This window comes from Barbus barbus, assembly GCF_936440315.1.
Source record: "Barbus barbus genome assembly, chromosome: 25".
Classification (NCBI taxonomy): Eukaryota; Metazoa; Chordata; class Actinopteri; order Cypriniformes; family Cyprinidae; genus Barbus; species Barbus barbus.
This window is the reverse complement of record NC_136753.1, coordinates 17,193,624-17,216,198: the sequence shown is the minus strand read 5'-3', so window position 1 is coordinate 17,216,198 and position 22,575 is coordinate 17,193,624. Positions and strand designations below refer to the sequence as shown.

Below are 22,575 nucleotides of genomic sequence, written 5' to 3'. Positions count from 1 at the left end.
GGCTTAGAGCAGGCCGAGGGAAAAGCCAGACTGTTTTATTCATTTATTCTTTGTATTTTTACTGATCTTGATCTCTGATTTGCAGGTTCAGGACACTTCGTTTATATTGTGTATAGTTTATGTTCAGCCGGAGATCCCAGTGAAGCAACTGAAAAATCTGAACACGGCCCCTAGCAGCAAACTCCTGTACCACCGCCTGGATCTGCTGGGGCAGCCCAGCTCCTGCCTCCACTTTAAACAGCTCGCTACAGTCGGTAAGCTCAGAAGAAACATTAATATAATCTTAATTTAAGAATTTTTTTAAAGTAGTACATGCTATTCTCATAGTTGTTAAGATTTACCATGCAGAGCTCATGTGTCTCAGAAAGTGGAGTGAGACATTTGTTTTAACATATTTCTTTTTTCATAAATCAATATCAAATTCAGATGGAACAATTACAAAAGTTTCTTTGCATTCTTGCTTAACAAGTGAATTTTTACCAACAAAAACCTAATAAATGTTAGCAGAGGACTGCATGTCAGAAGTTATTTTGTTGTTAAAGTATTAATAGTTTCATATTCTTAAAGGGAAATAAATGTTAACTATGGAAAAGTAGAAAACGGTAATATTGTTAAATCTTATTACAATTTAAAGTTACTATTTTCTGTTTTTAATATATTTAATATCATTTATTCCTTTGGCAAAGCTGAATATTCAGCAGAATTTCCATTACTCCAGTCTTCAGTGTCACATGATCATTCTAATATGCTGGTATGGTGCTCAAGTAACTATTCTTATCCATTATAAATGTTGAAAAGGATTGAGTTGCTTAATAACTATGCGTGTTTTTTCATGCTGCTTTGATAAATAGAAAGTTCAAGAATAGAATCTATTTATTAGTCTTTACTGTCACTTTGGATAAGTTCAATGTGTCCTTGCTAAATAAACATTTGAATTTATTTCCTAAATTAAATTATTAACCCCACACTTTTGAACAGTGTACTTTTTTGGCAAGTGAATATTACTGTTACTAAGGGATGATTGATAATGGTTTGGGGCTAATATAATTAAGCAGCACAACTGATTCATCTCTCTCTTTTTTCACAGAGAGTCCCACAGTGATGTTGTCTGCTGGTAGTTTCTCCTCTCCATATGAGCACTTGAGTCAGCCAGAGACCAAGCGCATGGTGGAGCACTACACAGCTTACCTGAGTGACAACACCCGGCTCATAGCCAACCCAGGCCTGAAGGTACACATCTCAGCAACACATGTCTCATACTCAACCTAGGAATGACTCGGCCTTTCACAGTTAGTGGTTACATGGTTAGTTTCTCAATCCTAGCTGGCAGTTCTTGGTTGGCAGTCTTCCTGTCCTTTTTAATTCTTCTTGTTCATTAGGGAAATGCAGCGTACCAGTCTTTATGATTCTCTGCTTAGTAGAATTCTTTAACACCCCCCTCCTTTGGTCTTCCAGTCTTCTGTGAGGAATGAGGTGATGGCCACCAGTCACGTGACAGATGAATGGATGAGTCTTATGGAGATGAGCAGCCTCAACTGCTACATTGTGAGGCGTTACATAGCAACGCCCAATGGGGTGCTGCGGATTTACCCCGGTTCTCTCATGGACAAAGCCTTCGATCCCACCAGGAGGCAATGGTAAGGTTTGAGCCTCAGGACCGAGGTCTTCAAACTCCTATTGGGACGCTGGTCAACAGATCGCACAGTCTGTTGACTAAGCTTAGCAAACTTACAGATTCCCAAGAAGGTATTTTGTGTTCATATGCTGCTGTACACACTGCAAAAAAGGGTGTTTTTTTAAATACAAAAATTGAATAGGAAAAAATTAAAAAGCAAAACAAACTTTGATCAATTTGTAAATTTCTGTTTAAAATGTGGTCTAATTAGTGATCCTTTTGTCTTTTAGGTACCTACATGCTGTAGCCAATCCTGGTCTCATCACTTTTACTGGACCATACCTGGATGTTGGTGGGGCGGGCTACGTGGTCACTATTAGCCACACCATCCACGCCTCTAGGTCAGTTGTTTAAGGGTCACATTTCATATTTAAACCTATTGGATCTCAACCAGGGGGGCACAGGATTATTCATTTAAGTAATAAATTACTAATATATTTTTCAAAATTCTAACGCTTAATTAATTAATTAATTAATGTTTTAATAAAAAAATCTAGAGGTCTTTGAAACATATTGAAAAATTATCTATCTATCTATCTATCTATCTATCTATCTATCTATCTATCTATCTATCTATCTATCTATCTATCTATCTATCTATCTATCTGTGTACCTTCTGTTTCTGTTCTGTTTTAAAACAAGCAGTTTTGTCAGTATAATGGTAGAAATGCTGAAAAATGTCTTGTGTCTGGCCTTTTGAATATTGTGACATGGGGGACATGGGGTCTTCAAGTCAAAATGTTTGAAGTGCTGGTTAAGACACATTTGCTATGCATTATGGCTTTTATAATGTGGATATTCATTTATTTTTGCTTATTCAGACACTAGCTGTTTTTTATGCTTGTATGGACTTTAAAAGACTTTAAAAAACGATTATATAAATAAATTAAACACAGAGAATTAAATGAATAGGTCAACCACAACATAAAAATTGTACTCACTCTTGAAAGGTTTTTTTTTCTACAGTGAAATGGCCAATGCTTTACACTGATAAGCTTCTAAAATTAGTTAAAAACGCCTTAATGAAACATAAAAGTAGTTCATATGACTAGTGTGCTATGTAAAAGTCATTATTTACTCATATTCTTTTTTTTTATTATTATTCAACATCAAATCTTCATGTACATTCATACCTGACACCTCACTACTGGTCACAAGATACACAAAACTAGGAATGTTTTACATCAAGCCTAGTATAGTTTGCCATAATGTCCCATCAATGAAAATTGTTTTGTGTGAACTATCCCTTTAACAGAATTTGATTTAAATAATTTTGTCACTTTTTCTTACCTAACACTTTTTTTATATATTTGCTGTCTAGTTGAAGAAAGCATAGCATATGTAGTATGTAATAGTACCTGTTGCAAATGAAAAACAACTGCCTTATCACTGTCGGGTTGGTGCTTGGCACAGTGCGTGTGTGTGTGTGTGTGTATGTGTGTATGCTCGTGTATGTAGAGATATGATGAAGCTGTTTGAAACTGGCAGCGTTCCAGAATGTCTAGTGTAGATAAAGAGTGTTTTCCCTTCACGTTTTCCAATCAGTTGTCTCTTAAGAGGAGGAAATGAGACTATGGAGTGTGCGGTGTCATCTAAAGCTCCATTGCGGTGACCCATCATACTGTAGATCTCCTCATTCTTCATATTGTTCAACACGCTTATCTGTCTCTGTTTCTAGTTCTCAAAAGGCCTCTGGTTACACAGTAGCGGTTATGGGCATTGACTTCACTCTGCGCTACTTCTACAAAGTTCTGTTGGATCTTCTGCCCATTTGCAACCAGGACAAGGGCAACAAAATCCGGTAAGGCCTTCCCACCAAACCCAACCCCCATCTCATTTCTTCTCAAACTCTCTAGTGTCTGACTCTGCCAAGACCCCAGTGTGCCGGCTCTGGTGTCCAGCGTAGTGCCTGAAGCTATCGATGCCCCACAGAGGCTCTTTAAAGCTCTTTCAAATGAAACTAATCAGATTTGCTTCTGTTGGAAAAGATGCATTCACATAGTCTTCTCTGCATGCTTCTAAGCTCCCTCTTTTAGGATAGGAGGAGATAGAATGAGAACGATCTGAGTTGGGGATCAAGAAACTGTGAGGGAGGGCTGGATGTAGAGAGAGAGGAGAGATGAGAAGGAAAAAGTATAAAGACTGGAACAATTATATTTATTTTAAAAGTTGTCAAGTTTTTATTATCACTAGGGTGGTTGCTTATGATATTCAGAGAACCAGCATAGCTGAAGTTACAAGCCTAGTTGAGTAAATGTGCACAAAGTTACAATTTTATACAGTACTAAAATATTTAAGCTTAACACCATTAAACACTATGTATACATATTATGGAAACATCTGACCAGGAAAAATGGTTGGAAAAATTACAGAAGGATTACATCTTAACAAACAACTTCTGATGACACTACAACATAATAAACTTCATTAGCTTTTAAGCACAGTTTGCGTTCATGCCAGGGTTCCACAAAAAATATCAATTAAAATGTTCTAATTTGTTCCATTAGAATTTATTTCCCCTTCTAATTTTTGATGCATTTCCTGAATATTTAATATTTGCATATTTGAATATATTATTTAGACCAGTGGTTCTCCAACAGGGGGCCTCAGCAAAGTTCAAGACTTATTTTTTTAAAATAAGGTAAAACAACCTTTAAAGTAAGCTAAACTTTTGGAATTCTATAATGTAATTATTTTATTTTATTATAAATATTTTTTATTATATTTAATATTTTATTATTTATTTTTGATTATTGTAAATATAATTTAGTCACTTATTTTAATCTAAAGATACTAATTTCTGTAAATGAAATATTGTTGAGGTCAGTTGGGGTCTTGTAGTCAGATACATAATTCATATATAACAGTATAATTGTTTTTCCTGATTATTTGTGTATCATATTTAAGTGGAAATCTAATTTATGTAGTCAACCATATATGTTACTGGGGACCACAAAACCGGTCATAAGGGTCCATTTTTTTTTTAAATGAATTGCTTTCCATTGATGTGTGGTTTGTTAGGTTAGGACAATATTTGGCTGAGATACAACTATTTGAATATCTAGAATGCGAAGGTGCAAAAATATCAAAATATTGAGAAAATTGCCTTTAAAGTTGTCCAAATGAAGTTCGTAGAAATGCATATTACTAATCAAAAATTAAGTACGTTTTATTAAATTAAGTTTTGATATATTTATGGTTGGAAATTTACAAAATATCTTCATGGATCATGACCTCTACTTACTACCCTAATGATTTTTGGCATAAAAGAAAAATGGATAATTTTGACCCATACAGTGTATTGTTGGATATTGCTACGAATATACCTGTGCTACTGGTTTTGTGCTCCAAGGTCACATATATGTAATTTTTCAGAAAAATAATAGCAGGCTTCTCCTGAAAAAGATGTGCCATTTGCTTTATCATTTATGTCTGTAGCTCAATATTTTAACCCTAAGAAAAAGCAATAGTAATGTTTGCCTTTGCAGGCAGTGCAAATAAACCCTACTGATGCAATATATAAAAGCTAGGGAAGAAACGGAGTATGATTTTCAGGACTGACTGAAAGACACAAAGGGAGATAAGCTGATTAGGGCTGCATTCCAAGCACATCCTGTTATGTTAGGTGCCAGTGCCCCCATTTTTCCCTTGCTCCCATCTTTTCTGTCTCTCTTTTACCCTTTCCTCTCTTCCCTCCCTTTTTCTTTCTTCTTAACTCTATTTCTACTCTATTTGTCTCTTTCTTTGTCCCTCTTCACGCTCTCTCTGTCTCTTTATCTGTCTGTGCTGGGGAGGCCTCCGTGTTCTTTGAGATTTCAGTGCTATGGTCATTAAACAGGATTAGTGAAGTGGAATGCTTCAGTGTGCCACACAATAACCTGAACTGTTCTGAACTGCAGATGGTACCCTGTGAACATACAGGAAGCCATCTACTGTTTCCTTCCACCTTTCCCCTCTAAATGTCATTTTAGATCTTTGTACAGACTCAAGAGTGCTTGATCATGTTTGTCTTGGTGTCCTTATGTACATGTAGGTGTTTTATCATGGAGGACAGAGGCTATCTGGTGGCCCATCCGACCCTGATTGACCCGAAGGGCCACGCTCCAGCAGAACAGCAGCATATTACTCATAAGGTAAGGAACTGTGGGTCTGAGGACAGATTTTACCTGTCTTTCACAAGACAATAGGCAATTTTATGTTTTTGTCCTTAGAAAAAGGGGACCTTTTATGCTTCAGCCATATCGTATTCAAAGATTGGTAATGAAACTGAAAAACAAGCTTACTGAATTTATCATTTTCTCCTGATTTGCTTGACTTTAGGAGCCTCTAGTGGCCAATGACATTCTCAACCACCCCAACTTTGTGAAGAAGAACCTGTGTAACAGTTTCAGTGATCGTACCGTGCAGCGTTTCTACAAGTTCAACACCAGCATTGTCGTGAGTGGAGTCTCATATGAATTATTTCATATCAAGCTACTGTACATTTTGTTTGAAGTGACAATCCTGCCTTTTTTACCATGTAAGTTTAGTTAGCCTAATGTATTAGTTATGTTTGGACTCCACCTAGTGGAGATTGTTTTGGTAGTGGCTACAACAGATGTGCTTTCGAGTAAATCCAGCAGCACTGTTATAAGTTGTATTTTAATGAGAAATTGTATTGTATTGTAAAAGACTGTTATGAATTCAAATGATTGTTAATGGCTTACTGTGTGTTTGTCATTTTTAAGGGTGATCTGACAAACCTTGTGCATGGCAGTCACTGCTCAAAGTACCGGCTCACTCGTATCCCAGGAACCAATGCCTTTGCTGGTATTGTGAATGAGACCTGTGATTCACTGGCCTTCTGTGCTTGCAGTACTGTGGATCGTCTCTGTCTTAACTGTCACAGGTAATGTTTAGTGTCTGCACAACTCTACTACTAACATGTTGTATCTAGTGCTTAAGTTAAGTGTTTTTAGAATATTTTGATGAATAGGAAGTTTTAAAGTTATTTTTCATGAATTTACTGCATCCTTGCTGAATAAAAATATAAATTACTTTTTTATCTTACTGACCCCATGGCATTTATTTGTTAATTTATTATATTTATTTATTTATTATACATTTTTGTGGAATTTAACCCACAATGTAATAATGAATTAAATTGTTTAAATGCCTGTAGGCTTTAGTCGTAACCCAGAGTGATGAATCAAGATTTAAATTTGATTGGACAAAAATTTGTACAGTTCTCAGAATTTGTCCAAATGTGAGGAGGACCGTAAATTTAAAAGGCATTTATCTTCTAAAAGCTATTTTTATCAACTTGTAGAAGCACACTAGCAAAACCGATTTTAAAAAGACCCGTAAATAGACTTTCTCAATGTATTCCCATCTTCCTCAGAATGGAGCAGAATGAATGCGAGTGCCCCTGTGAATGCCCTCTAGAGGTGAATGAATGTACTGGCAACCTCACCAACGCTGAGAACAGGTAAACCGCTGCTGTTTACAGGACAGTCTTGCATTATTTATTGAAGGTCATGTAGAAGTAGACATTAAGCCCATTTTAACACACAATACATGTTGTACACAACGTGTTAGGATGCAAATGTTACCCCTTAAATGCTTGTAAAATAGACTGCCACAATATATGATCCAGAAATTAATCACTGGACCACATGTCCAGATTCTCATCAGCATGCACTGGAATGAATCACACTTAGTCACACACACACTTCTGCCTGTCACTTCATCAAGTTCTTGTTTGTCACGATGAATAGATATCCAGCCACCTGTGTCCCCAATTAGCCGTCAGTTCAGGATTGTTCCTCAATAGACATTTAGACACTTTCAGGTTTGTCGCATTATTCCCAGCTGAGAGATCTCAAGGCATTTACCTTTCTGTCACTGTGCCATCTGTTCATTTTAGTGAAAAATTGCACACTTGAATGCTAATAAATTTATTCTTTACTACAGAGACCTTTAGTAAAAAAAAAAGGCTGGGTATTCACTGTGTAGCAATAATAACTTGTCGATTATTTGTTGTCTGTTGAATGCCATTGATCTACAGAACAATATTGTTGCCAGACTGTTACAAATAATTACAAATAGCTTTGACTTTAATGAGTTCCATGTTGTATTTCGGGCCTAACCGACTCAGCTTGCCTTTCTAATGTGTGTCTGTGTGTGTGTGCATAGAAATCCGAGCTGTGACGTGCACCAAGAGCCTTTGTCTTTGACTGTAATTGAGCCCAGTCTACAGGACACTCTGCCTCAGTGTATCAACACCAGATGCAGCCAGCGCTTCACTAGCAGGTACGGCCATATACTGTATCAGTTGTGATCAGCCTGCCCTTAGCTGGACCTTAACAGAAACACAGAGTCTCTGAGAGTAATGATGTTTCTCCTTTCACTTAACACAGCTAATCTTACATCACTTATTCACAACCTGTGCTGACCACAACAACAAGCATGTGTGTTTCTCAAGATCATACAATGTCAGCTATTATTAGGGACTGTCGAAATCAAAGACTCACAAATATCTCATGAGTTATCTCACACTGTCGTTCAACAGACTCAAAGAACCAAGTCTGTGTTGGTAACACTTTACAATATAGTTCCATTTGTTAACATCAGTTAACTATATGAACTAGCAATGAAAAATACTTCTAAAGCATTTATTAATCTTTGTTAATGGTGTTTTCAACATGAGTAAAATCCAAAGTCCAATCTGTTAATATTATGAACTGATATGAACTAACACTGAACAGTTGTTAAATAATTTTTTACATTAACAAAGATGAATAAATACTGTAACAAATGTATTGCTCATTGTTAGTTTATGTTAGTTTATTCATTAACTAATGTTAACTAATGGAACCTGGGTGTTAAATATACATATTCAAAACTACTGCTAAATGGTATTTTCATTTTTAGAAATAAGTATAGTTTGTATTATAAAATGCTTATATGTTTATATGCATTTTATAAAATAACATTTTATAAGAATTTTATCAAATGATTTTTAGTATATTGTTTGAACATCGGTGGGGGTGCTTTGGTGAAACAAAAGGTTTTTCATTGTTACAAAAGATTTCTTTTTTTAAATAAATGCTGTTCTTTAGTACTTTGTGTTCCTCAAATAATCATGAACAATGTGTCATGGTTTCCACGGAAACAATCAGCAGCACAACACAACAGATTTCAACTTTGATAAAAATGAGAAATGTTTCTTTAGAACCAAATCAGCATACAGTATCATAATGATTTCTGAAGAATCATGTATGAATCACTGCAGACTAATGGCTGCTGAAAATTCAGCTTTGTTACCACAGGAAGAAATTCCATTTAAAAATATATTAAAATAAAAGTTTTTAGTTTTTTAAATAAATAAATACAGCCTTGGTAAACGAAAGAAATATCTTTAAAAAATATTTAAAAAATCCCACTGACCCCAAACTTTTGCATGATAGTGTATGTGGTATTTGTAACCGTCTCTATAACATTTATTTTTGTATGTTCTGTTTTATTTGTGTGGGTTGTAGTGACTGTTTTGGTGTTCTGGACTGTGAGTGGTGTATGGTGGACAGTGACGGAAAGACCCATCTGGATAAGCCTTACTGTGCCCTACAGAAGGAATGTTTTGGAGGGATAGTGGGTGCCAAGAGTCCGTATGTGGATGGACTGGGCATTTTAGGTGAGCTGCTACTTCTGTAGTCACACTATTATTGCAGTTTATTAATATATTTGTTCTGTTTATAATAGCCCATGTAAGTAAATTGCATTGATGGGTCACAATAGTCCACTAGAAAATGACTTCTTTCTATTGTTTAGTTTTGCTGTTTTGGAAAGATATGCACAGTTTGGAATCACACTGACTTCACGAGTCACACATTGTGCCTTCAGGATCTTTGCTAGTGTGTATGCCTTTTTTCATTATTTCAATTCAATATATCATAATTGTTGTATTTCTTCATCTCTTTGCAGATGAGGAGTTGGCTTCGCTGAATATGATCAAGAGTGCACCTGTGGGGCCAGTGGCAGGAGGGATTATGGGATGCATCATGGTGCTGGTGTTGGCTGTGTATGCTTATAGGCACCAGATCCACCGTCGCAGCCATCAGCACATGTCCCCGCTGGCCGCACAGGGTGAGTCTGGAGTCTTTTCTTTTCACTTTGAGTCTAAACGTGAAAGTGATTCTTACCTGGGACTGTTGGGAAATGATGCTAGAGTTCTGGAATTAATTAAATTTCAGTTTCCATTTAGATTTACAGTGATTATGAAAACACGATAATCCAGATACAAATATTATTGTGCCAAATTCCTTTCCTTTGCTTTCACCATTCCTTAAAATCCCAAACAGAATGTCCAAATCAGTCAAATCTTGTAATGCGACTGTCATAATATGCAGTCTACTGCAGGATGTGTTTGAAAAAGAGTTGTTATAAGTGCATTAAGCTGCTAAAGAGAGCTCACGCTGTTACTTTCTGTATGCGCTTTCCAAAAGGAACCAAGCAGAACACAGACAAGCAAAAGTATACTTTGGGCTTCGGATACGTAGCCAGTAGTCAGATACACACAAAAATGTCAAAGTCCTGTGCTGGCAAGTATTCATATAAACAGTTGGTCTTAAGTGAACACGAACAAAACACAAAAAGTAATCGGATGTGTCAGTATATTAGAGCTGTGCATTTAGTCTTAGAGTGACAGCAGCAATATACCTGCTTACAACTAATATACAACTTTAGTAGATTTAATAAAAATCTGTGTTTATGTAATTCATACAGACAGTGTTTTATTTTTATTTCTGATTATCAAAAATTGTGAAATTTCTCTAGTGTCAAAATTTTGATACCATAGCACCCTTATTTCCTGCAAAATATACTTAATATAGCACTATTGTGGAAAAAAATACTCAAATGTGTGATATCGCCCACTCCTTATGGTAATTGGGATTACAGTATTGACCAAAATAATCGTGATTATGATTTTTGGTTTGGTTTTAATAGTTTAATACTGAATAAAAAAAGAATCAGCATTGAAGATTATTGAATTAAAGTCACAGCGCATAACCCATGTTACTTTTATTATGTGACATATTTCAAAGGGAAAATCATGGATTATAAAATGTAAACCGGGACCTTTTATAATTGAGAATTGACTAGAAAGTGACAAGTGATCTCTGACAAAGAAGCTGGTGACGTCAGCCTGAGAAGGAAAGTTGTTTCAGAGGAAGAACAAGTAAAACTCACTTTAATGAGGGAAAAATTATTGAGTGCACTTTTAAAGTGTGCTACTCCCTGTGCTAATGAGATACTAAAGCGCAGTTGACCACTAAAAGGACCTTAGAAGGATATTAAAGTAATTTAAAGAGCTGAATTCCCTCTTGCCTTGCAGTTGCTCCCTCATGTCTCAGCTAAATTCAGTTTCTATATGTGCATGACTAGGAAGTATAACATGGTCTCATGCAATATAAATGTGTCTGAGAGAGTCCACTTTAGTCTGAATCTACATTCTAGAAATTAATAGACTGGAATGCTATATTCCCTTGAATTGGCTTTCCTCAGTTTTTTAATGTCTGATGGGCATTCGTGGGCAAAAAGTGATTTGAGGAGATTTGATGTCTTTTTTTTATGAGAGAGACTGTGGACCAAAGGAGAAGACAAAGATATATTACATCAAATTTGTTCAGGATTGCTCCATCTTTCTAATCTTCTCTTACGCCTGTCTTTCTGTCTCTGTCTCTTTTATCAGAGATGTCTGTCCGGATGTCAAACTTGGACAACGAACGAGATGACAGGGATGAAGACAGTCATGAAGACAGAGGAATAAGTAAGATACCCGCCTCCCTGCCTGGCACCGCTTCATGCGAATTAACACAGAAAACCTTTAATACCCATTTTAGCATTAGTAATTACACTGAGGGTTTTTATGTACATCAAATCTACAGTATTGTACTTTGTACCATTTCACTGATTCAGTGCATCAGACACCAAATGGATGATAATCTGTGAATTCTTTGTGTACGGTGTGCTGTTTTATTCTCCTAGAGTAAAAAGCGAGCATTCATGCTCACAATGGTACAGTGTCATTCTTGTGTGATAATTGCTTCAAACAGCCATGTGGGTTAGTTTGATGTCGTAATTGGTCTCATCTTTAGTGACAATATTATAATGTGTTCCTGATCAGCATTCTTGTTCTGTTGTAGATTTTATAATCAGAAGCATTTTCAATACCATCTGATTTACATCACTAAGTTGTTTTAATTAGATTTTGTGCTATGCATAACTGTAAGAAACATACATTATAAAACATCATGCATAACGGTGAATGAACAACAGTCAGTATGTATATAATACTGATTATCAGTGCAAAGAAATGTAAACACTATACTCCTACTATCGACTTCAAGTTTTTAAAAAAACAGACAAAATGTACTGAAAGGTACTTGCAATGGCCGCTTGCCATAACAGTCAGTGCGTATATTTTATTTTTGATTTTACAAACTTGGGTACAAGACCAAATTATTTGAAGTGGTAATCAACATTATGCCAAAAGTGGTGCTGTTTGAGCTCAATTTTGGGAATTGAACCCAAAATATTCCTATAAATTAAGGCACAAACGCAACCTGTAAAAAGGATCCAAAAAGTCAAAGGCAAAATCTAAAATTGTTTGGTAATATTTTGGTAACCTCTGACTCAGAGAGACAAAATATAGTAACATTTTACTAAACGGTTCCATTCCATACAGACATCTTGTACAAACAATAAACAACATTTTTATAGCAATTGTTAATTTATAAATGTATTATTTTTCATTATTAAACCATGTTTGTTGACTACACATTCATGTATATAAATAGTTACCAATTATATATGTTTTATAAATAATTACCAACCTTACTTGGCTGTTTAGATTATGGAATTAGCATACACGCATATGATATGGTGCTTTGGAAGTCTTTTGGAAGACATCTTTTTGAATTTTTCCTCATTGTTTACCGAGTTCATCCCCAGTATAACCTTTTATATGAGAAGTATCTACAAGTGTGTTATTGCCTTTTAAATTTCCTGTACTCTTACACCATGCTGGCCAGCTGGAGACCCAAGTGTTTTATTGTTATATGACCATTTGGCTCTGTTTCTCTCTCTCTGCAGTTAGTAACACTCGATTCATTGCTGCTGTTATTGAGAGGCACACACACAGCCCAGAACGGCGGCGGAGATACTGGGGCCGGTCAGGGACAGAAAGTGACCATGGTAAGAGAGCGAATGTGTGTGTATGTGCACTCCTTCCTCAAAGTCTAAAGGAAAAACGATATTTGTAGGTCTGAAAAGATCCTTTTGAAACAAGGGTCAAAGAAAAACTCAAAGGCGTGACCATCAAATTTCTCACCTAAGAATATATTGAGTTTTATTATTGAAATAAAGCAAAGCCTTCTCCAGGAGCTCAGTGTATGCTTGTGTTCGGCCTCGATTTCATTGGCGGCTCCAGGCTTGGGTTACATGGAGTCTACAGTGCATGCTAAATCTGCCGCCCCTCAGGGACAAGGCTTTCTGGAGATCATTGTGTAACCAGCAAGAGGAGAAAGGGCAGCCCTATTCCACAAGGAGAGGTGCAATGAGAGACCTGGAGGAAGAAAGCCAGCAAAGTGGGTAGATTGAGAGATGCGAGAAGAGTTAGAGGTGGCAAAGACCAAGTACAAAAGTTTCTTCGCGTATTTTTATTTGGCAGGGTTAAAGGTCGCCTCCCACTGGCTGCTCAGTCATCCAGCTTAAGGGGTTGTTTTAAAGCAATATCGATTTGACTTTTGAGCGTGCGTATGCAGGAGAATAGCTCCGAAGCATTTTCCTGTGCGCTCTGACTCATTACCGCTCCACCAACACAGAGAGTTTTTGCCACGAGCAGCGTAGATGTATACGAGAATTAGCTTCAGATCGAGGTTTAAAGAATTTCTCTAAACAGAAATGTGTTTTCTGCCAGGAACTGAGATGCTTTTTAGTACTTGTTTGCTTGCTTGGCTCTTTGATATGTTTAGAGATAGATCCTGATCCAGAATCGGTATCCCTGCTCTTTTATTCTCACTGCAGAATTTCAAAGCTGGTTCCAGATCCACTCTGAGATGGCTCATGCAAACATTGATCAAAGTCAGGATCATAAGAGATTTTTGACCTTTCTTTTCACCTCCGATCCCGTTTCAAATGTCACATGTGGCTGGACGTTTGGCCACCTGACAGCAGGACAAGACCTTTTTTGTGCTCTTTGCACAGTGTCTTAATTCAGGATGTGCTGTGACTGTTATTATGTTAAGTTTCCAACAGTTTGTGTGTTTTTTTCTGTGCATTGTGAGCTCCCCTCCCACCATGCAAGTTTAGTTGCCAGTAACTGTCTAATCTATTATTCACTTCAGCTACTTCATGTGTCTTTTTGTATTGTTGTCTAAACAGGAACGTTGGCAGTTTGACAGGGGAAAGTGGTTTTGGGTAGATAACAAATAACATTGACATCAGCTGCTTCTTTCAACGTCAGGATTTTAAGTTTAAATTTATGTATAAAGGAAGGTGTACGTTTCAGATGATGCAGCTCATCAACAATTTAGAAATCACATTTTGTTTTTGTTTTTTCTCACTCTCCAATTTGAAAGTTGAAATATTCAATGTAGTTTCTCAATATAAAGTCTGTATGTTTCAAACTGTTTGTATAATAATAGGTGTAGTAGGAAGTAGGTGTTCCTCAATGCCAAACTGATAATGACATGAACACTACTTTGCACTATTGCCATTCCTCTGCACCACAACTTCATAATTATTATAATCATTACTGCTGTTTTTATAATTATAATTTTGCATTGCACTGATTAAAACATTTTTATGTTTATCCCTGATCTGTATTTTTCAATATATTTATATATTGTGTTTTCATTAGATTTCTGAACACAGCTTTTAAAAAGTTTTTCTTAAAGAAATTAATACTTTATTTGGCAAGGATGCATTAAATTAATCTAAACTGACAGTAAATATTGAATTTGGATGATTTTTTTTTTTCAACTGTGATATAAAAATGTTTTTTGAGTACTAAATCAGCATATTAGAATGATTTCAGAAGGATAATTTGACACTGAAGACTGGAGGAATGGCTGCAGAAAATTCAGCTTTGCCATCACAGGAATAAATTAAATTTTAAAATAAATTAAAATAGAAACAGTCATATTAAATGATCATATTTCACAATATGACTGTTTACTGTATTTTGATCAATTAAATGAATATGTATATGTGTGTGTGTACTATATGTATGTATGTGTGTATGTATATATATATATATATATATATATATATATATATATATATATATACACACACACACACATATATAGTATATACATATACATATATGTATGTATAAAATTAATTTTTTATGTCACGTAACACTATCATGCGCATGAGTCTGTCAGATTAGTAAATAATGAGATTAATATGTTTGAGTTTTTTGTGAGGAGTGTGCGATTAGAATGGATTAGGATTTATTAAGATTATTCGTCTTGTGAGCAACTTAAATTATCATGTTTTTAACAAGTTTCTATCAGCAATAATCTACAAAATGACAGAGACATAACTAGGTTCAAATGTCCATTCTCAGTTGAAAATTTCCTTTCAGTTCTTGTTTGCTGAAAGCTACACTTGTAGAACATTTTAGATACAAAATCAATTTCCGAAAATATTGATTGTGATTCCTTGTCTATTTATATGTAGGTTACAGCACCATGAGCCCTCAGGAAGACAGCGAGAACCCGCCCTGCAACAATGATCCTCTCTCTGCAGGCGTCGATGTGGGCAATCACGACGAGGACCTCGACCAGGACACGCCTCCACAGACAGCTGCTCTTCTTAGCCACAAGTTCCACCCCTATCGGCACCCCCACATGCACCACCCCCTGCACTTGCACACGCATCATCTCCAAGCTGCCGTCACCGTTCACAGCGTGGATGCAGAGTGCTGATCCTGCCCACCCGTGACCCCAAACCAACCGCCAACCTTTGATGCCACTGCTAACTTCATCCACCACCTCCATTCAGGCCCTGCATCCTGCAAAAACGAGGAGAGAACCTTAACTCCCAACTCTCCCTGTGCATCTGCTGAGGCGGTCAGAGGTGTTTTGTGCTTGTTGAGCATGGGGGCGAACTTTTAACCTCTGTAGAGGTCATTAGGGAGTGGATTTGGCAGGTGCATATACGATACAAAGCTCCTTATGTTTTTCTCCTATTTTTTTTTTTCCCAAGAAACAATGAAGATGAAAGGATTATTTTTCTACTATTTATTTAACACGAGTGGAGATGGAGATCATGAATGGAAAAAATGAAATTGACTGACTGAATTTGTCAGCTTTCTATTAGGCCTAGAGCCCTTTTTAAGACCCGGCCCAGGTTTTCTCCTTGACTAGACTGCGAAGCAGCCTTGAAGGATTCGATTCATGGCATATTTGAGTCATACGCACGCCATGAGAATTTCTTGTGTGGAGAGGAAACAAAACATTTCAAGGAACAATAGACGCAAATCAAGGAGATGTGAAAATGTGGTGTATTCTGAGGAGCTGTCACTATCTAGTTTGTTTTGTTTGGGTTTTTTGACGGTGTGAAATGATGGTGAATCTCAAGACACTGTGCAATGTGACCAAGGTGTTCTGGGCCACAAACCCAGTGCAGGAAATTTTCAATATTTTAAAGATGACTGGGAGACAGACTGTGCTCAGTGTGTGTATAAGCTGTCCTTGTATTTCTGTCTACCCGATTATTTTACATTTGGTTTACGAGAGAGAGAGAGAGAGAGAGAGAGAGAGAGAGAAACAGAGTGTGCGTGTGTTGGTGCTTGTGTACGTAATTGTGTGTGAATGTGATGCATGTGTGATGGCACAGATGGATCGTCTCTAATAATGTTGCCGTTTTTTTAAGTCATTAGTCAGTATTGATGGAATGCCATGATATTTTTCAGATCCTTCTAAACGCATGTGCACTTTTACTCAACTGCTTGTCTACTGATATGTAGACATTGTGCTCCTGTGATTTTAGAGGGATTGTGTCTATTGTTTTCGGAATGAAATGATATACCATGTATATACATCTAAAGTTTAACAAAGTAGCTATAAATGTGTCATACACTACAACAAACCTTTTATCCTCGTCAGAAGTGTTTCATTTTGTCAGTGTTTGAGTTTTTCTGCATATGCTTCCTAAATTACATGGAAATTTGGGTAGGGAAAATTAATAGTTTAATTTTAATCTATGTGTGATAAGAAATCATGAGTTAAGTGATCTTAAATAATCAGACGCATAAGCAAAGCACAACTTTCACACATTATGATACAGAAGTCTGGTAAATTAGTTCTGTCCAGGCATGTCCCTGTGAAATTTCAGCCTCAATCTGTTACAGTGACAGTTTTAAGCAAGTATACCATAGAGACTGATGAATCACATCTATGAATCATATTTTATGCGCTTAAAGTTCAGTCGGTGTGCAGCTATCATTCTTATTTTGCTCATATAACAATTTAAAGTTGATATTCAGATCTATTGCAGGGTGAATGTGAGACATTGTTCCACTTTGAATGTGACTGTGATCAGTCAGGTCATTATATGGGATCTGCTGTGATTCCAACATAAGTAATAAATGCACAGAATTTGGTGTTTGTGTTTATACGCACATTTAGCATCATGTAAAAAGATGTCATAATATTATCTTCATTATTCAAAATTTTTACATTAAGTCATTTCAATACTCATAGTCAGCTCATAATTCAACCACCCCCAGAGGATTGTGGGCTAGTTGTCACACTTTTTACTCCAGTGAATATTTTTCTGGGTGGGTATACTGAATAAATCAATTTCTGTGTAGGCACATGCCTTGAAGTCTTGGCCACTAAATATTTCCAATGTTATTGCCAAAGGAATAAGATAGACTTGATTAAACGCATTGATTTTTGCACATTATGGTGTAAGGGGAATTCTGCCTATTAAAGGCTTTTTAGCAAAACTAAAAAGTTTTGAGTTTGTTTCAAACCAACTTTGTGTGTTACTTGACTTAACCTTATAGCTACTGAGAAATATTCCATGTGTTACCTTCTCCGTGTGACCACTAGCCCTGGTTCTTCTAAATATTAGTACACAGTCTAACATTCTCTGCAATTTATTTTTCACGTCTCTATGGTATAGGCCATTTCTTTTAAGTATAGTGGGGTTGGCAGAAAAGTGGAGCACTTCTGTTAAATCGGGGCCATGGGAGAGACCGCATCATTTTTTGTGAATCGGTTCTTTTGAACAGTTTATTTCAAAGAACGGGTAAGAAATGATTAATACTTTACGTCCCGACGTAAAAAACGCCATTACATGTACACATGCATGGCACGTGCTCTAAAAATGTTCCAATAGGCCATTTCATGCTCGGTTTAGTTTGTTTCACCCATGATTTGCACTGCAAAACAACTTATATGTCATTTGCATTTAATAAAAAGCTATTTATTAAAACGAACTCAAATCCTCATACTATCAGTTTATTCTCGGCTCATTACGACTCCGGTTGATTCGGACCGATTCAGTGCGAACTGGTTTTATAAATCAGTTGAACCGATAACGTTACATTGAAAATATTCGATTCGCTAGAGAAAAAACTGTAGTTGCTCAAGTTTCCAGCTTCTCACATTTTTGTCTTGTCATAGGCTACCGCAAGGCAAACGTATGCAAACCGTTCAGTTTAATTACTTATTGTTCTCCTGCTTCTGTTCCAAGTTTACAGTGTTTACCTCTCAATAATACATATGTATGCATCATTTGCGAAATCAGACAGTCGCGCATAAATGAATAAATCGCCTGTGGATTCACGATGCTTGGGACCACACACACACATAATGACTCGGATACTGCCGCCCACGCACACTGCGCACTCAGCTCTGCTCGCGGTGAGGAGTTCAAGGTTCCCATCACCCCTTTACATAAACACACGCGCGTCCCAGATGCGCGCTCTGCCCGCTCCAGCACTCGCTCGAGCGCCCACGCGCTACTTTTCCGAGCCATTGAAATATTCTGGTCTTTTCTCTCACTCCCACTCAGAGACGCGCTGAATCACTGCTTTAGTTCATGTTCAGGTAATTCAGATGAATGCATAAGACATAAGGGACTGGAACTTCCCATATGATGGCGGAAAATGATCCGTGTGCGATGAATATTACTCCATGCACTGCAATAGGGATACTAAACTGACATTCGTATTTATAAAGCATTGTAGTGGTGGTTTACGTTGTTATATTTTACATTTTTGTGTATGTGTGTGATTTAAAGCGCCACCTCCAAAATTGCACAGAAAATCTTACGCTATAATAAGAATAATAGCCTAATAATAGTAATGTGATTTTTATAATTATTCTCGTGTCGGAAAAAAATCCAAAAACAGAAATGTGATATCCCCATTCTTAAAGAGTCAAATGCAATCATCTGTAAATATTGTTGATGTGGGATGTGTAGCTGCTGAAACTCAAAGCGTTCATTCAGGGACATTATAAGGACTCCTGTGATTGAGTCTGCCAGGAGATGGCATTTAGCACACCCACGAGAGACGGCATAAGTCATTCATTCCACACCAGAGCCAGTGTATAAGGAGTCAAAAGATCTGTCAGGCATGCAAAATTTTCTGCAGACATGCCTTCATATGTTTCTGCCATACACAATCTCTCCAAGTATACAGACTAAATGATTTCTGAGCTATAAATGTCAGCTTGTACATACAGCTTATTTAAGCTTTCATGCAACCATTTACTAAACAATTAAAGCAAGTTTTTAGACGCAGTATTGGCAGTATGTTTGCTCTGTCAATGAAAATAGTTTTGAAAGCAGTCAAAGCAGGAAAAATGTTGTGCATCTCTGAGCAACACAGCAGTGGTGTTTTAACTATCAGCAAGTCAGTTGAGTGAATGATTCAGTAAAGAGTCACTTCGCCACCTACTGGCATAACGATGTAACAGAAAGGGTCAGTGAAAAAATTGCCACTATTGAACAGACTGACAGCCTGTCTGGAAAATTAAAACACAAGCAGAATTAGTTACAAATGCAAGTGAAAAGTTGGATCGCTGATTTGGAAATCGATAACGCTTCTTTTCTAACTAAAAAACCCTACTGTTGTACCGAATATCAGGACAAGACTACACATTTACCATTGTGCTCAGTGAAATTTTGTGGGTGAAATCAGTCTATTCAATATGAATCTGCTCAACTGGGAGTTTCACGTGTGGGCTAAAACATTCCCATGCAGATTTCACTCATATTCAAGTTTGTGAATTCACAGACATAAAACAAAAGCTGTTTGCTTTGAAAAGTGACTTTTGTGTGAGCTGTGGTTTGCGAAATTTTGAAGATTTTTTTTCTTTTCAAGTTGCTATAACGATATATGAAGCACAGTTCACACAGACGTGTTCTGTTGGTCAATGCTGAGTAACCAAGAACCAGTTTGGAAATTGGCATGGGGAAATCTTTCGTCCTTATTCAAAATTCCCAATCCCATCCCATAGGAATTCCAAATCGTGTGGATTCCTATGAAAAAGCAGCAAAAATTTGTCAAACAGTAGGCTATTTAAACATTACTATTGCTATCATGCTATTGACAAAAAATACCTTTTTTTGCCAACGAATTTTGCTGAAATTTCGCTAATGTGACAACACTATTGTTTGATTTGCATAAATAAATAAACACTATATTTCCCTAAATATTGCTTAGTAATGTTTTAATAAATATTTTTAATTACAAAAGATCTGCTGATCATCATGAACTGTTATGCTAATGTTTTGTTATTATTTATTGTTGCTATCTTAACTTTATATGGCATTTATTGTTATTATTTGTAATATGATACTGTCCTGTTAAGAAGGGGAAAAGAGACTAGTCAGAATGTGTTTAATTTTCCATCGGTGGAGGTCGCCAGCTGTACTGTGCTGGGCTCATCCACACTTACTTTCAAGAGATGGGTTTGACTCGAAGCACAGACGCCCACCTATCCGCTCTCAGACTCACTTTCCACCGAGCGCTTCAAAATGGCGGCCGCTTCATCCATCCAGCCGCCGAGCGTGCATGCGATACAGCGGGGAAATTCACCTCACCCGGAGTCCGACAGCCCCGCGAGCCGACAGGAGGAGGACGCAGCATCCGAGGGGACCACCATCCTCAGAGATCTACCGGAACTTGATCCCGAGGAGATCGAGAAACGGCTGGAGAAAACTCGCAGAGAGCTGAGCAACAGGAGGAAGATCCTTATTAAGAACCTGCCACAGGATACAACCAACCAGGTAACCTTAGAGAGACTTACATACCTCAGCCTGACAGCGGAAAGTCACACTGCTCACTAGTTCATGGGAACTCTTTTCAAGAGCTTTTCTTAACATTTGAAGTATGGTTGTTAGTCAGGATACATAAACGAGTGTTATTCATCTAATGTACGACCGCTACAATATGTTTCAGCCAAAGTAAATAAATAAAATGGCACATCAGTTACAAGAAAGTTAAATTAAAACAATTATAAGTTTGAAATACGGATATTGAGCATCGCCTAAGTAAACGCAAACAGTTCAAATTAAGTGACCTGGAAAGAAATTAATGAATAAAGTAGTAACTTACTGAAACTTTTACGTTCATCATCGGGAAAACTGTTTGCGCGCGACCCATAATGTTATCTGCCCTAAAACAACACCAAATTTCTATTGTAAAAGCACCACTGAAGTGAAACGAAAACAAATAGGCGGAAAATATGCAGTAAAATAACAGCCCGACGGCATCTTTGAATAACAGCCGCTCACCGTCTCTATCCAGCTCAGCGTTTATTCCTCATGTATCCCCACAACCTCATAAATGCGACTCAAATACTCGTCCATTAAACAATATGCAGCCTAACATATGTTCCGTGTAAGTGGGTATAAACTAGACTTGTTTCGAAATGAACTGAGTATGATAACACTCTCTACAAAAACGCAGCGAGTTTCTAATGGGTTTTATTTTATGTTTTAGTTTTATATCTTATGTTTTTTATCTCATACTTTGCTAATCGTTCCTTATTGCAGCTCTTATTATATTTAATTTAGAGTACGGCTTGTTTGCTTATTAATGTTTCCTACACGCGGGTGCTCTTATCCATTTGCCTGCTTGTGGTTGGATGTTATCTGGAGGCATGTTTGCTCATGGAGACAAGCAGACTGACTGAGATCCGGCTGAGGGCGTTCAGGCAGGGAGAACAGCACAGCGGTGAGATGAACTCTGAGTGGGAGATTTTCATATTCAACGAGCTGAGGTGGCTGCTGCCGATACAGAGTTTTCCCACATTATTACTGTCAGTAAACATGTCGGATACCTGGGTCCTTGAGGGAGGTGTAATATTTTCCCAGCTCCAGGAGGAGATGAATGCAGTTAATATCTAATTGTCAGTATGTGCTGAACAGATGACACTGCACTGTACGTTTGCACTTCCAGAATGCACAAACATTCACTTTCAGGTTAGGTTGTGCGTAGTATGCAGTAGCATTAGTTTTGACTGATTCTTTTCAGATGTTTAATTGTTATTATGCTATTTCACATTGCCTGTACTGCATGTCGTATTACGGACACCTATAACCTTAGACAGCATGACAGTGAGTAACAGTTTGGAGAAGAGTGTTAGGTGCACACTGCCGCTGTGATCAGGTCACAGAGTAGCAGCTTATCAATGAGAACGCAAAGCAGCCCGGTCTCTCTTTCTGTATGTGTCCCTCATTCATACATACACAATCACTCTGCTCCTTATACTGAATAATTTAGGAGCAGGTCGCTCACAGGTTTGGGCAGGAGGAACTATCGATTCTATCTCAACAACCGTATGTGTGGTTCAGAAAATTATTACAAAAACAGAAAAATCTCTCTC

The 22,575-nt window shown here is 37.1% G+C and overlaps 2 protein-coding genes across 2 annotated transcripts in view; both read left to right on the top strand.

Annotated features, from left to right (window-relative positions):
• Positions 1-16,821, top strand: part of LOC306844654 (VWFA and cache domain-containing protein 1) — a 79,856-nt gene extending 63,035 nt beyond the window's left edge. Inside the window, exons 13-27 of the mRNA XM_079376944.1 lie at positions 86-254; positions 1,088-1,230; positions 1,456-1,637; positions 1,906-2,016; positions 3,354-3,476; positions 5,709-5,808; positions 5,996-6,112; positions 6,403-6,563; positions 7,056-7,142; positions 7,850-7,966; positions 9,196-9,347; positions 9,638-9,799; positions 11,406-11,483; positions 12,809-12,910; positions 15,404-16,821. Coding sequence (XP_079233070.1) covers positions 86-254; positions 1,088-1,230; positions 1,456-1,637; positions 1,906-2,016; positions 3,354-3,476; positions 5,709-5,808; positions 5,996-6,112; positions 6,403-6,563; positions 7,056-7,142; positions 7,850-7,966; positions 9,196-9,347; positions 9,638-9,799; positions 11,406-11,483; positions 12,809-12,910; positions 15,404-15,651 — 2,052 coding nt within the window. The 3' untranslated portion in view covers positions 15,652-16,821. The remainder of the gene's footprint in view (positions 1-85; positions 255-1,087; positions 1,231-1,455; positions 1,638-1,905; positions 2,017-3,353; positions 3,477-5,708; positions 5,809-5,995; positions 6,113-6,402; positions 6,564-7,055; positions 7,143-7,849; positions 7,967-9,195; positions 9,348-9,637; positions 9,800-11,405; positions 11,484-12,808; positions 12,911-15,403) is intronic.
• A 3,831-nt stretch (positions 16,822-20,652) lies between these two features.
• Positions 20,653-22,575, top strand: part of LOC306844855 (ribonucleoprotein PTB-binding 2-like) — a gene marked incomplete at its 5' end in the record, with an annotated part of 66,261 nt that continues 64,338 nt past the window's right edge. The window contains 2 exon segments of the mRNA XM_079377270.1: positions 20,653-20,687; positions 20,689-20,974. Coding sequence (XP_079233396.1) covers positions 20,653-20,687; positions 20,689-20,974 — 321 coding nt within the window.